The 16,431-nt window shown below is 38.1% G+C and overlaps 1 protein-coding gene across 12 annotated transcripts in view; it reads left to right on the top strand.

Annotated features, from left to right (window-relative positions):
- EYA1 (EYA transcriptional coactivator and phosphatase 1) overlaps nucleotides 1-16,431 on the top strand; it is a 471,064-nt gene that overhangs the window by 262,022 nt on the left and 192,611 nt on the right. The window contains exon 1 of one of the 12 annotated variants that reach the window (XM_070477145.1): nucleotides 2,298-2,546. The exons of 10 other annotated variants lie outside the window; for them this stretch is intronic. In XM_070477145.1, coding sequence (XP_070333246.1) covers nucleotides 2,526-2,546 — 21 coding nt within the window. In that variant the 5' untranslated portion in view covers nucleotides 2,298-2,525. Of the gene's footprint in view, nucleotides 1-2,297; nucleotides 2,547-16,431 lie in introns of those variants that run through there. One more of the 12 variants, XM_070477147.1, reaches the window with a different exon arrangement.

Raw genomic sequence — 16,431 nt, 5'->3', positions numbered from 1 at the left:
ACTTTTTATTAGCTCTTTGATCTGGACTCCTCCAGAAATCTCCTGCTCTTATTTCAAAATGTTATTGCTTTCTAAATGTACATTTCTTATTAGGTCACTTTCTTAAACACAAAAGATTTCTGAACAGAGCTAATTATGTTAGTCCTTTAAAATCTTTTGAATCTGAATCTGGGTTTTCCTCGTAACTCAGATGGTAAAGAATCTGCCTGCAATGTGGGAGACCCGAGTTTGATCCCTTGTTTGGGAAGATCCCCTGGAGAAGGGAATGCAACTCACTCCAGTATTCTTGCCTGGAGAATTCCATGGACAGAGGAGCCTGGTGGGCTACATACAAGTCTATGGAGTCACAAAGAGTCAGACACGACTGAGCAACTAACACTTTCACTTTCATGAACTGAATCCCACCGCCATTTCAACCTAACTTCACAATGCTTTCTTTCTCAATCACTGTGCTGTCACCAAATCAACTTATAATTTGTACCCCAACAAGAAAAATTATTTTTAAAATTTCTTTAATGTTTGTTTTTTAAAATTAAAAAGGCCAAGTTATGCAATTTAAGAAGTGAAACAATCCAAATATGTTTAAAGAAAAAGTGAATAACCTTCCCTCAACTCCCTTCTATTCATGCTTTCTTGATGTGACTTGTTACTGACAGCTTGGGGTGCATACTTTCTTAACTTTCTCCACCCCCTTCTAAATATATATATTCTTTATTAATTTCTGTTTTTTATTTAAAAAATGGTATAGTATGCACGTTACTCTAACTTGAAAATGCATATCCCTTCAGGTTTATAGATATAGCTCTATCTTATTCTTTTTAGAAGTAGCATGCAATTTTCTTAATGTCTATGATCTACTCATTTATTCCTCTAATGATCAAATAGATGATCAAGTAGATTGCATTTTTGCCTTTACCAAAATGATGCAACAGAAGTTCTCTTTTTTCAGTAGGATATATTCTCAGAAGTGGAATTGCTGGCCATAGCATCTGCGAGCTTCAGAGCTAGTTATAATAAATAGTACCAGTTTATGTTTCCAAGATGTTGTGGCATTTTTTTTAATCCCAACTTCATCACATGTGAATTTCCATTTCTTCACAACTGCACTAGCACTGTTTATTACACCTTGCACACTCATTTCCCCCCAATTACTTTGGTTTGCCAGTAATGATACATTTCTTTTCATAAGTTTATTGGCCATTTGGATTCCCTTCTCTGTCAATTGCCCACTAATATTCTTTGAATGATTTTTCATTGGATTGCTTGTCTTTTTCTAATCAAATGTGGCATTTTGATTGTTTAGAATTATTAACCCAACTTCTGTTCAACGTTTTCCCAGTCTGTTACCTTTGACTTTAGTTATACTGTCTTTTGCCATGCAATAAGTTAAAACCTTTATTACTAATTATGCTCATCTTTTCCTTTATAGTTTTTGAGTTTCCTGTTTTGCATAGGAAAATCATACTGAGTCAAAAGATGTACAATTGGTATCCTAGTTTTCTTTTTTCATATTTGTAAAATAATTTATGCTTGAATTGTTAATCCATCTGGAGTTAATTTTTGTGTAGTATGCAAGCAAAATTGTACTTTTTCCCTTAATCAATTGCACTTGCACTGTTTATTAAGTAAACTCTACTTTCTCCCCTGAATCGAAATGCCACTTTTGTCATAAATTAATATCCATTTATACTTGGATTTGTTTTTATAGTCTTCCCTTTCTGTTTCCCTAATTTCTGTGTTTGTTCCTTAGCCAAATGCTCACTGTTTTAATTAAAGTAATCTGATAGTAACTTTTATTATCTGTGAAGTCAAGTCCTATTTTAGTCTTCAGTTCAAAATTTTGAGGGGTATTCTTGAACATTTTAAAATTTCATGTGAATTCTAAAGTAATTTTACCTGGGCCGTTACTCCCATTCAAGATGCCTTGCTTTGAATTATTGGTTTGCTCAAAAATTTTGTTCAGGTTTTTCATAACATCTTATGGAAAGATACATTATTGTATATGTTAGCATTTAAATTTCTTTTTTAATTTAGAAAATTAGGTCTTCCCATCTTTGAGCATGTTATGTTTACTCTTGTGTTTGGTCTAAAACATTTAATAATAATAATATTGTTTTCGTTATAAAGTTCCGTATCTTTTGTGTAAAATTTGTTCTTTGTTATGTTATTTTTGCTATTTTGGATGAATTTTTTACTTCAACTGGAAATTACTCCTCCCCACCCTATTTTCATCTGTTGTTGTTGTTCAGTTGCTAAGTCATGTATGACTCTTTGTGGCATCATGTACTGCAGCATGCCCGGCTTCCCTGGCCTTCACTATGTCCTGGAGTTTGCTCAGATTCATGTCCATTGAGTCAATGATGCTATTTAACCACCTCATCCTCTGCCACCCTCTTCTTTTGCCTTCAGTCTTTCCTAGCATCAGACAGAAGTCTCCTGTGTTTCCTGCATTGCAGGCGTATTTTACCCCCCAGCCATCGGGGAAGTCATTAGAATGAAAAGATCATGAGAGTTTCCTGGCAGAAATGTATTTCTGGCGAAGGGAGGTAGGTGTTATTTTTCCTCTCTTCCTTTAAAAAAAAAAATGTTTTTTGGTTGTTGTTTTTGTTTCTTAATTGTTTTGGTGAAGTCTTGAGGTAAACCAGATGGGCAGGCATCCTGGTACAGAGGGTGAGGGGAGCCCGGAAGAGGAATACTCTACATCTTTTCATCTACAGAGGGGCTAGTGTATAGGAACTGGCTGGCTTCCCAGATCCCCAGGAACTAGCTGGATGCTGTGAAGGTGCCAGCATGATGTTTGATAACCAGGGCCAGTCTGCATAAGATGGACTTACATAATTCAGTTCATTTCCAAGCTGATTTTGACTACAATTCTCGGACTTATTAAAATATACGTCCTCTGATCTAAACTACAGTGCCAAGAAAGACCTGCTCATTTTTCTCTTCTCAAACATGTGTGATAGGGCTTCAGCATCAGAGTGTCATAGGAGCTCTGTATTTTTGTTTGTTTCATGTGGCATTAATTAGAAGATTGGACAGTGTCACCTTTATCTCTGGTTCTTATCCCTATGCAGCTGGGATTGAAGCTAGGTAGAGATGATCGGTATAGTCACCCTTCCAGAAAGGGCCTTTCACCATCTCTTTCTGTATTAAATGATACATTAGCCATTGTAATAGTGCATAACAGACAATTGAATAACTATGGTTACCCTCACTATCTAACTCATGTCCCCCTCTGTTTTCTTTTTCCTATCATCACAGCCAAGCTTTTTTACAAGAATTGTATGTATTTCCTAAATCCATTTCTTGACTTGCCAGTCCTTCCAAATGCTAAGGGATTCTAGCTGTGATTACTACCAGCCTTCATATTGCCGATTCTGGGCACTTTTCATCCTTGACCATTTTGTTGTTTGACCTTGAGGATCCCTGGCAACTTGATGAAGTAGAAATTGTTCAGTCTTTGAAATGGGGCAGGACTAGGTTTGAATCACAGGTATCTTAATTCCAGAGTGAACTTGAGCAAGATATTTTACCTTTTGGGATAGTTCAGTTTTCTTGATGAGTACAGTTTAATGATAACTTCTGGGATTACGGACACTGTGTATAGGTTCAACACAGTTCCTGGCATGTACTGGTTGTACAATACTATTTCTTCACTTCTTGAAGTCTTTTGACATATTCTATCTGTGGTTTTCTGATGATTCTTTGTCTAAGTTACACTGCTGTCCTAGGCTTCTATGTTCCTCTCTTTGCACACTTACCCTACTTAAACATTCTCTACTGTTCTCATGCTTTAACCACCACTTGTCTTCTAAGCGTTCTCAAAAGTATATTTCCAGCTCATATCCTAGCCCCAAGATTTAAAACTGAAAATCTCCACCTGAATATCCCATAAGCACCTCTACCTTAAGAGCATCCAAACTGAATGTATTACTATTATCTTCCGTGACAACTACTGTTCCTCTTGATTCCAAGACCACTATCTACATTATGACCTCAAAGCAGAAGTTCATGAATCATTGGCATTCCTTTCCCTCGTATAAATCATTCAGTTCCAATAATAAATCCTCCCAGTATTTTTCAGGTCTCTCCCTTTTCTCTCAAAAGCCTTTATCTTTTTTTCTCTAGTCTAGGTTCTTATCCCTCAACTGGACTACAACTTTGATCTCTTTAGTGGTGTTTCTACCCTATATTTGTCTCTCTTCATTCTATCCCTTACAAAGTCCACCAAATTATCTATCTAACATAGATGGCAAAGTTCATTTTTCTTTAATGTTGTCAATGACTTTCTGCTTGTACACTGATAAAGACACCATATGCTTCTGTGTTCCAACCCTTGGCAAATGCTGTTTTATTTGTCATTGCCAGTTTACCTGAATGACTTCCATTTATTCTTCAGTATGTAGTTCCATGATCACTTGAAGTAAGCCACTACTAATTTTCACAATCTACCTATTCAGTGCCCCCTAATCTTTTCCTATACCCCCCTAGAAGCCTTCACATAAATCGGTCACATCATGTGCTATGGTTGCCTATTGGATGATGAGCTTTGTGAGGGCAGGAAAGTATCTCAATCATCTATATTCTCACCACTGGGTACAGTTTAGCCCACATGAGGGACCATAAGATGTTTATTGACATGAACTGAACTAATCCCTGTCTACTAATAAAATCTATGTCTAGAACCATTTCCCAAAGCCTTTACTCAATAGGATGATATAAGTAATTTGCTTCAGAATGAAAAATTGTTTCCAGTTATTTTTTGAGTCTTTATATCAGATTGTCATAAAATAGAAGGTTATAGCTCTTCCTTTACAAAGGTCCTTATTCTTGGCTTCTCATCAATATTCACTTATGTTGACATGAATAAACAATTTCTTTCTCCATATTCATTCTGTAGCTCTCTAACATTCTAGTTATGTTTACATCACCCTACTTTTTCCCCCTAAATTTGCCTAGGAATTGGACTGTAACTGGTAAAAGAAGACAGTCTTTCCTCATCTGACTTTGGGTCTACCATTCTGCATGTTCTGAGTCCAGCAGTTGTAAACTCAAGGCTTACAAATGCTGATTGCTCTAGATTAAGTTGGTCCATATGCTGTTTAAAAAATAATTTTTAATAGTAACATTTAAAGATTAGAAACTTTCTTATGAAAAAGGTATGGCTCTCTGGCTTCTCTCACTCAGAAGATCCAGTAACAGTAAATCCATACTCCTGCATGACACCAATCCATTTGGCTTGAATGACAAATGACCCATTCATGAGAGCTTGCACTGCACTGAGCCCTGCCCCCTCCCCATTTTTCTTTCACGCATCGTGATTCCTGAAGGCATTGCAGCTTGTCACCTACATCATTACTGTTGACCCTGGTCTTGGAGACACTGTTGATCTTAGATGAATGGGAGTTTAAGATTTTTGAGACTCAGAGATTCAGGAAATGGTGAAATTAAAGAAACCGAAGAAGTGTGATGGAATAATTTGACTTAATGGAGAGAATTAGCATTACTGGAAGACAGAAACATCTTTCTAAGTGGTATCAGAGTGATTAGTACAGTTAAGCATATTTTTTACTACAAACCCAAAACAATCAGGAGTATGCTTTACAGCTATCTAAATGGTAAAATGTCAGAGACAGATCTTCAAAGCATTAAATGGGAATTTATCCATCTGATCTTTGTTAATGTAATAAGAACTACATTGCTCAGTGCTTTGAATATTCCTCTTAGGTGTTTCCCTATGAATATTTATGCAATCAGAAATAAACTGCACAACTAAGTGTAACCCTGATATTATCCAGTTATAGAAGAGTTTCAAATTTTTCTAAATTCCACCTCAACTCTTTATTAGAATGCTTAGAAGCATCATTTTGTAAGTGGAGGAAAATTACCTGAGGAAGAATGACTACCACATTTTGAAAAGAGACCGGATTAAATGTAAAAAAATATTGGGTTTAAGGGTCAGTTCTGACTCTCCTTCTTTATCTTTAGCCTCCCTGAGCCTCCGTTTCCTCATCTGTAGAAAAGGCACGTTACCTCATCTTTCTAATCTCAGGATTGCTGTGGTCTCTAATAAGATGACATGGAGGTGAAATTACTCTTTGAATAAAATAAAGCATATATAAAGTTAAAGTCTTGCTGTATAATTAGTAGCTACTGTAATAGGTAACTTTTTAAAAATTTGTATTGAAGTATAGTTGATTTATAATGTTGTTATTTTTTGCTATACAGCAAAGTGAATGAGTTTTATATCTATATATATGCACATATGTATATGGCTTATCGGTAAAGAATCTGCTTGCAATGCAGAAGACACAGGTTTGATCCCTCAGTTGGCAAGGAGAAGGAAATGTCAACCCGCTCCAGTTTTCTTGCCTGGAAATCCTGTTACAGAGGAGCCTGGAAGGATACAGTCCATGGAGTTACAAAGAGTTTGACACGACTGAAGTGACTGAGCATGCATGCATTTATGTATATATACACTCTTTTTTAGAGTCTTTTCTCATATAGATCATTACAGAATATTGAGAAGAGTTCCCTGTGCTAAACAGTAGGTCCTCATTAGTTATCTGTTTTATGTATAGTTGTGTGTATATGTAAATCCCAATCTCCCAATTTATCCCTTCTCTCCCCAACCCCACAGAAGATATTTTTGAGGATCTTCTCTTAACTTTTCTCCCTCTGTACCTACATTTCTACCAATTCCTGTCTTCTATGATGGCTAACAGTTTGGGATTGACCTTCATTCTCTTAGGGTTAGAGGGTGTTCTGTCATATTGAATCCTGGACTTACCTGCTTGATGACTGGTCTGACTCCTCCAGAATATTTAGTAATTCTAAATTTATGTCTTTATTAGAAAATAAGGCTAACATTATGCCCAGAAAGCCATTAGCTTCATTCTTCAATTATTAACAGTAATTTAGAAACATCTTTCAGATCATATTTTAATATTCTATATCTATGAGGATCTACTCATCCCAATTTGGTACAGGAGTAGTTAATACTTACTTAAAAATCACTATATCAGTGCATATGCTGTTCTGAGAACTATTCATTATCAGGTCAAAACACTGCAAAGTATATCCCCTCAGACTCGAAACTTGGATTCAAGAATAAGTTGTATTTTTCCCTCCAGGGAGCACTGACATTTCCTAAGAGACGGATTCAAAGTTGATTTTGCCTTTCACCTTTTTAAGACACAGAAGTACTGGCTAAAGAATAATACTAGTAGAGAAAGATAGATACTGGTGTTTTCACAGCTTCTTTTGTTCATTTATTCTTTCAGGAGATATGTATCATGTAAATATAGGACTGCAAGAAGATCTTGAAAAGGTAAAAGCAGAACTTATTTTGCTGCTTTTGTGGAAGCCCGTTTTTCAAGAGAGGAGGTAGAATTATCTACCAGACAGCAGGGTGAAAAATCCCCCAATCCAGATATTTGTGGGAACAAAGGAAATTCCAGGAAGGAAGCCCTACCTGGCCTCAGTTAGTCAGAGAAGGCTACCCAGGGTAGGCCCTGCCTGAGGCAGGTCCTAAGGATGAAAACTCCCACTGTGAATGGACAGTGGGACCTGCTAAGGGATAAGTTAGCTCCATCATGAATCTTACAGTGCATAGAAAAGAAGAATCTGTATGGAGAAGTTAAGCTCTTCAAATACACTTTCCTAAAAATTTTCAATATGGAACAGACACACCAACTTAAAATATATGCAGACTGATAATGAAAACTTGAAAACAACCAATTACCTTACTAGATAATGTATCATCAGAGGTCTAAACTTCTCTCTTAGTGAGGTTGGGAAGTTCGATGCCCTCCTAAAGATCTAGAGGAGATTATGAAGTGGAAAATACTTAAAATTGTAGCTGCTATCTCTGAGATACAGGGACTTTTATAAAGTGATATATGCATAGTAACAAATGGTCTGTGTACTAAGTCACTTCAGTCGTGTCTGATTCTTTGTGACCATATGGACTGTAGCCTGTCAGTCGCCTTTGTCCATGGGATGCTCCAGGCAAGAATGCTGGAGTGGGTTGCCATTTTCTTCTCCAGGGGATCTGCCTGACCCAGAGATCAAACCCGGGTCTTCTACATTGCAGGCAAATTCTTTACCACCTGAGCCACCTGGGAAGCCCAACAAATGGTCTAGTAATGTTTATTAGGACAGAGAGGTCATTGTTTTGTTCTTAAACTTGGAAATATTTTATAAATACAGAAAATTGGAAATAATAATATAATTAATCCCTGTGTACATCTACCCAGATGGCCAAAATGAAATATTTTTGTCTTGTCTTGTTCAAATGTCTTTTACTCTTTTTTAAGATATGAAACATTAAAGAAGGCATTGAATGCCCTGGTTCATTTTCTTCATTTTCTATCTTCTTCCTTTCTTCCCAGAGGTGATTACTGTTCTGAATTTGGTGTTCATCATTCCCACTCAGGTCCTTATAGTTTTACTGCAAATGTGTATCTATAGGCAATTTTTGTTATTGCTTGTTTTAAAACTTAAAAAAATAGTAGTCTATCATCATCCTTAGAGTTGATTTACTGTTTTTAGTATATGTGTGTGTGTGTGTGTGTTAGTCATAGACTGTAGCCCCACTAGGCTTCTCCATCCAAGGGATTCTCCAGGCAAGAGTACTAGAGTGGGTAGCCATTCCATACTCCAGGGGATCTTCCCAATCCAGGGATCAAACCCGGGTCTCCCACATTGCAGGCAGAGTCTTTATCATCTGAGCCACAAGGTAAGCAGGAACACATATTTTTAAAGTATTTCACTGTATGAAACAATGTTGTAGTAGATATTTTTGTGTATTTTTCTTTGTGCTCACATATAGGAGTTTCTCTAGGACATATACCTAGAAATGAAACTGCTAGTTGTGAGGGTATTTTTTTTCTTTTACAAAACTGATATACTTCTCCAAAGATCAAATTGCCAACATCCGTTGGATCATCAAAACAGCAAGAAAGTTCCAGAAAAACATCTGCTTCTGCTTTATTGACTACTCCAAAGACTTTGATGGTGTGGATCACAACAAACTGTGGAAAATTCTTCAAGAGATGGGACTACCAGACCACCTGACCTGCCTCCTGAGAAATCTGTATGCAGGTCAAGAAGCAGCAGTTAGATCTGGACGTGGAACAACAGACTGGCTCCAAATTGGGAAAGGAGTACATCAAGGCTGTATATTGTCACCCTGCTTATTTAACTTATAGGCAGAGTACATCATGAGAAATGCTAGGCTGGATGAAGAACAAGCTGGTGGAGAAGGAAATGGCACCCCACTCCAGTATTCTTGCCTGGAAAATCCCATGGACGGAGGAGGCTGGTAGACTACAGTCCATGAGATCGCAAAGAGTCAAACACGACTGAGCGACTTCATGTTCACTTTCTATTGGAGTAGATTTGATTTCCCATATTGTGTTTGTTTTAGGTTTACAGGAACTTGATTCATTTATACATAGACACATGGATTTTCTTTTTCAGGGTCTTTTCCCATATAGATTCTGTCCGTGTGTTCTCTAGACTTCCCTGTGCAATTCTGTAGGTCCTTTTGGATTATCTCCCAGATAACAGTGTGTATATATGTTAGTCCTAACCTCTTAATGTCTCCCTCCTCTACTTCTTTTTTTAAAAATAAAAAGAAGTTGCTTTTCTAAAAAAAAAAAAAAGCTGGAATCAAGATTTCCAAGAGAAATATCAGTAACCTCAGATACATAGATGACACCACCCTTATGGCAGAAACCGAAGAAGAACTAAAGAGCCTCTTGATAAAAAAAAGTTGGCTTAAAACAACGTTCAGAAAACTAAGATCATTTCATCCAGTCCCATCACTTCATGGCAAATAGAGGGGGAAACAATGGGGAACAGTGAAAGACTTTATATTTTGGGGCTCCAAAATCACTGCAGATGGTGACTGCAGCCATGAAATTAAAAGATGCTTGCTCCTTGGAACAAAAGCTGTGACCAACCTAGACAGCATTATAAAAAGCAGAGACATTACTTTACCAGCAAAGGTCTGTCTAGTCAAAGCTATGTTTTTTTCAGTAATCATGTATGGATGTGAGAGCTGGACCATAAATAAAGCTGAGCACTGAAGAATTGATGCTTTTGAACTGTGGTGTTGGAAAAGACTCTTTAGAGAGTCCCTTGGACTGCAAGGAGATCCAACCAGTCCATCCTAAAGGAGATCAGTCCTGAATGTTCACTGGAAGGACTGATGCTGAAGCTGAAGCTCCAATAATTTGGCCACCTGATGTGAAGAACTGACTCATTTAAAAAGACCCTAATGCTGGGAAAGATTGAAGGTGGGAGGAAAAGGGAATGACAAAGGATGCGATGGTTGGATGGCATCACTGACTCGATGGACGTGAGTTTGAGCAAACTTTGGGAGTTGGTAATGGACAGGGAAGCCTGGCATGCTGCAGTCCATGGGGTCACAAAGAGTCAGACATGACTGAGTGACTGAACTCAACTGAACTCCTAAAAGCAGTGGATAAGAATTCCTGTTGCTTCGACTTCACCAACATTTAGAGTTGTCAGAATTTTTAATTGTAGTTGAGCTGAGAATAAAATGTTATGTCATTTTAATTTGCATTTTCTTAAATGATACAATATTTTAAAAATTGGTATTAAAAAAAAAAAGGTCTTAAATACTGAGAGCTCAGCTTGGTGCTCTGAAACAACCTAGAAGGATGGAATGGGGTGAGGGGATGGGATGAGGTGGTGGAATGGGAGGGAGTTTCAGGAGGGAGGGGACATATGTATACTTATGGCTGCTTCACATTGTTATATGGCAGAAACCAACATATTATAAAGCAATTATTCTCCAATTAAATTATTTTTTAAAAAATGGTAATCTTAGTGTAACTATAGATATCTTATGGACTTCCCTATAGCTCAGATGGTAAAGAATCTTCCTATAATGCAGGAGACCCGGGTTCAATCCCTGGAAACAGTGTAACTATGGATATCTTATGGACTTCCCTATAGCTCAGATGGTAAAGAATCTTCCTATAATGCAGGAGACCCGGGTTCAATCCTCTGGATCTTCCACTCCAGTATTCTTGCCTGGAGAATTCCATGGAGAGAGGAGCCTGGCAGGCTACAGTCCATGGGGTCACAAAGAGTTGGACATGACTAAGTGACTAACACACACATGGATATCATATATTCATTTAACTGACCAATGGGAAAAAAAGTTCTTTAAGCCGAGGTGCACCTCCCTGCAAAATCAGGACGTTAGAAATTCTTTTTCTCATTTATTTGTTGAACTGTGCTGAGTCTTTGTCGCTGTGCATGGGCTTTCTCTAGTTGTGGGCTTCTTGCTGAGGTGGCTTCTCTTGTGGAGAAGCACAGGCTCTAGGGCGTGGGCTTCAGTGGCTGTGGTGGGCTTCAGTGGCTGTGGTGGGCTTCAGTGGCTGTGGTGGGCTTCAGTGGCTGTGGTGGGCTTCAGTGGCTGTGGTGGGCTTCAGTGGCTGTGGTGGGCTTCAGTGGCTGTGGTGCACAGGTTTTGTTGCTCCACGGCATGTGGGATCCTCCCAAACCAGGATCGATACCATGTCTCCTGCATTGGCAGGCAGGTTTTTAACAACTGGACCACCAGGAAAGCCCCTCAATTTTTTTAAAATTAGGATTTCTTATTCATATTGGTCTACATGCCACATCCATTTTGTTCTGTCATTCTTGTAAAATGTGGACTGATGCAAATGTTATACTGCTATGATCCTAAAAATTAAGCTATTCCTTCATTATAGAATTTTCTTAAGAGCCTAGAAAAATGTACATGCTTTCTATGAGCTGTTGGTTTATTCTATACTGTGACCTAGCACAGAGATTGAAGCACAGAATTGCTGAATTAGATAGTGTGAGCCACTCAGTCATAGAATCCTCTGAGGTGAACTTGTGGATACATCGTCTTGTCTATATCTAGTTTGACTGTCTATGCTATGTAGATTCCGTAGTTTTTCACCAACTCTGCTTTATTTTGGGTAGTAATTTAAGAAACAAGCGTATATATCCTTTATTAGTCAATGAGAAAATGCCAGGCCCTTTAAAACATAAACATGGCTTATCTGTTTCCTATTAATGCATACCTGTTAAGGAGACAAATTGCAACTTTAAAAAAATTAGAAGGAAATCTTTGTAGTATAAAATAATACTGTGTGCTTAAATACATGTGCAGTGAATATAAAATTAAATTTAATATACTTAACTATTTAAGGTGGATACTTTACCTCTAATATAACTTTAACCATTTGGACAATGGTTGGGATACTTGATCATTTTAATTTAATTTCTGTCTGTGAAGGTAGGAAACCTTGAGATATTTTTTATGTCACAAATTTGTGTATATTTTAGCAACTTGTCATGCAAAGTAACATGATATTCTACACAGTAATTTGTTACCACTGTGTAAGTACTCATTCAATTCAGTGTAATATAATTTTAATTATGAAAATAAAGCTTTTATCTGCTTTCATCTGGTTTTGATTTCTTCACTTTTATTATAAGATCCCTTCATAAATATTATGTAATTCATCTGCGGTTCTACTAAAATGTCTAGTTTTACTCTAACAAATGGGAGATCAGACGGTAGCCTTAACATATGCGTTCTGTTTCTTCTCATCTTGTATGTCATTAGGAAAAATAAGGATGGTTATGATGTATAATGAAAATGCAGATTCATAACATGATTAGCTTGATGTAAAACAAATTTTAAAGTGCCCCAGGCTTTAAAGACATTACTCTGGGTCTGTGCCCATGTTGTGTATACAAAGTGCTTTTTATATTATAAGAGCCTAGAATCAACCTGTTAACGAAAATACCAGTAAATCCCAAATGACACACAGAGGGAGGACAATTATAAATGGTGTCTGCTCAGCAGAGAGCATGTGATGGCAGGGGGGTGGGGGGGGAGGGGGGCAGTGCATGTGTGTGGTTATGTATGCGTGAGCTTGTACATGGGAGGAAGTGTTTGAGGCGGAGAGTATGTTAGAGTATCTTTAGACTCCTCTAAGAGAAATAGAAGGGAGGAAATCTTCAAAGCAATTTTAGAAGCAAAGCACTAAGGCATGTTTGCAGGATTGGCACTTGCATCTATAGAACTCTGACTTTAAAGATAATACCATAGGACATATTTTTTAAAAGATGGTTACCTTAGCCTTGGTAAAAGTAAATTCTAACTTTTCACTGTCTTAAAAAAAAACCCAACACTTTACCAAACCACTTGTTTCTAAGTCATTGCCCATATTGTGTATACAAAGCGCTTGTGTGTGCCTTGTCCCAGGGTTCAACCTAGCCCCTGATTATAGTCCGTTCTTTCCTCTTTCTTCCAGTTTCCCAACCTTCTCATGGACCCAGTTTCCAGATGAGTAGAAAGAAGTTAAGGGCGGTTTCATGTCATTATTGGCATGGAGAAGACTTGAGCTTGCCTGTTAGACTAGGTGGAAGGTGAAATTAGAAAAGTGCTAAGTAATGCAGAGACAAGAAGCGCTAAAGGTTCTCTCCTGTTTTTGTTCTCATTGAAACTTGCTTGGAGGTCTGTTGTTCAGTCACTCAGCAGTGTCTGACTCTTTGCGGCTATTATGGACCTAATTTGCTTGTTTTTAATTAGTATCTAACTGGAGATTCCATGGACATTTCAAATGATGGGAACAATATGAGTAAAGGCATGCACCTTGAGGAGAAGTGTGTACGACAGGCTAGGGCTAGAGCAGAAAAGGCAAGCGAGTCATCCTGGCACCACACTGGAAAGATGGGCAGTGTCTAGATTATGCAGAGCCTTACAAGCTGTTTTATGGATTCAGTTTTAATCTCTGATAATGGAGTAATGTCAGCCGTTAAAGGATCTTAAGTGCTGCAGTGAAATCATCAGAATTCCAGTGTCTGAAGTTGATGCCAGCTGCAGTGTGGATGGAAGAGAATGCTGGAGGCAGTGGGACCAGCTGGGAGGCTGCCTAATCCAGGCAGTCGAAACAGGATGGGAGTCAAGGAGACTGAGGACAGGATACGGAGAGGTGGCATTGGCTGGACTTGGCATTGGATTTGGATATGGAGAAGGAAGAGTCCAAGAAGACCTTAACATGTCCAGCTTGGGTTACTGATTGTGTCCCCAAGTAGAAGAGAGAAATAGAGAAGCAGGTTTGGGGCTAAGAATGTAAATTTCCTTTGGTACAGGTTGTAATCCAAATGTTTATGGGAAAGCTAGCTGGTGACAGTATGGTGCAGGAGGTAAAATTATGAAGGAAATATGGCCAGGGAGATGCCAAGCCTAACTGCGATGGGTGGTGTGTGTGTGCTAAATTTCTTCAGTCATGTCTGACTCTTTGTGACCCTATGGACTGTAGCCCACCAGGCTCCTCTGTCCATGGGATTCTCCAGGCAAGAAGACTGGAGTGGGTTACCATGCCCTCCTCCAGGAGATCTTCCCGACCCAGTGATTGAACCTGGTCTACCTGCATTGGTGGGTGGGTTCTTTACCAGTAGCACCACCTGGAAAGCCCTGATAAGATGGTAGGGACTGGAAATTTCAGGTACAGGGAACAGCAGAAAGACAGGAACCCATGAGTAAGGTTTGGGAACTACTCATGTCTCAGAATGACCACAAAGAAACAAGGATAAGCAGCAGGATAGGACTTCAGCTTGAGGAAGGAGGCGTCCTTCCAGATTGCCCAGGGCCCCTGTGATAAACTGATGAATTTGAACTTCACCTTCAAATCTATGAAGGATAATTTCGATCAGAGAGGGGATGAGATTTATATTTTATAAAGAGAGTGTTTAATGCAGGTACTGTGTTGTGGGTAGAATGGTGTTTGGTGCTTGGAAGGTATTTGGCGCTTAAAAGATGTCATCTGCTAGGGCTGCACCGTGACAGTTTATGCAGGACTCAGACGTGAAGTGAAAATTAATTGTATTTTCCACCAGTGATGGTAGTCTCCTTCCAGGCACACAGTAGCAAAATGAAAACTAATGGCAATTCTGATAACAACAACCAAAGTCCTTAAACACCTCTATTTGTATTTCAAAGTAATAATCACTTAGGTAAACAGGTGGTCCTTTCAGTATGTAATCCCTAATATTTCTGGATGCCCTGGAACTCCTTTGCTCACCCTTCTTCCTGGGTGATCTGAGTGCCCTGCGGAACTCATTCATGTACCGTCCTGACCTTGGGGATGGCCTGGGGGTAGGTGTAGCTGTTCCATCTGTGGTACACATGCTGTGCCAGATGTTGTCTATGGCTCACGTGAATGTATCCTCATCTTCTTGGGTTGCTGTGCACCCAGCCTAGTAGCTGGCACATACCTGCTCGGCTGGTCCTATTTGGTCCAGTCCAGTACCACGCTTGTCCTTATTCTTCAAGGCCTTGGTCTCTATAGTGCTATCCAGGCTCAAGAGACCCACCTGTGCCTTCCTTGTTTTCACAAAAGGCCCTTACCTAGTTGATCAAGTTTCTCAACACCTTTGCGTCCCCACTGAAGACCCAGGAGTTCTTAGCTGCCTTCTCTCTTCCATACTGGGATGAGTTTTCATGCTTGAAGAAGACTTTTGTATATAGAAAGGAATTCACATATTCACTTCTGTTTTCATAAGTAGTTGTTTAGGCCAAAGCTTAAAAAGTCAATTTACAGAACTTCTTTTACTTATAAATCTGGTTATTTTTCCCAAATTAAAAAAAATTACTTTCACTTGTTTAATCAATTGAATCCTCTTTAAACATTAACTCCATTCAGTTAATCAAATTCCTTCAGTCATTTTAAAAATTATGATTGTAAGTCTGTGATTTCAAAATGTAGTAAAGGTTTTCAATATCTCTAAAAAATTGATGAAGCATATGCAAACAACCCAATGATTATAAAATACATTACTTCATTGGTCCTCAGACTTTAAATGTTTACAGTAAAAGTCTGATTTCTTCATTCATGTCTTCACATTTTACATTATTGTAAAATATAACCCATATATATTTCCTTACTAAATATATTTCTGTATATTCCTGGAGTTATGTGATCTTACCAAATCCCAAGAGAATACCAAAAAAGGTTACTAGTTCTTGATTATTGATCATTCAATGATAATATATATATCATTGAATATATATATATTTTTACATATATTGTTTACATATATATATTACATATATATATGTATTTAAATATATATTTTTTTACATATATATTTTACATATATATTTTTCAGATTCTTTACTATACAACCCACTCCAGTATTCTTGCCTGGAGAATCCCATGGACAGAAGACCCTGGTGGACTGCAGTCCATAAGTTTGCAAAGAGTTGGTCATGACTGAAGTGACTTAGCATGCATGTTGAATAGGGTTATAAAATTAATAGGCTACCATGATGACAGAAGCCAGCAATGGATCAGAGGCAGACTAAGTAGAAAAGAGGGATAAAGACACTAATATCAGGCTGGTGAG

This window comes from Odocoileus virginianus, chromosome 15, assembly GCF_023699985.2.
Source record: "Odocoileus virginianus isolate 20LAN1187 ecotype Illinois chromosome 15, Ovbor_1.2, whole genome shotgun sequence".
In the NCBI taxonomy this organism is placed as follows: domain Eukaryota; kingdom Metazoa; phylum Chordata; class Mammalia; order Artiodactyla; family Cervidae; genus Odocoileus; species Odocoileus virginianus.
This window is presented reverse-complemented; position numbering and strand designations above follow the sequence as displayed.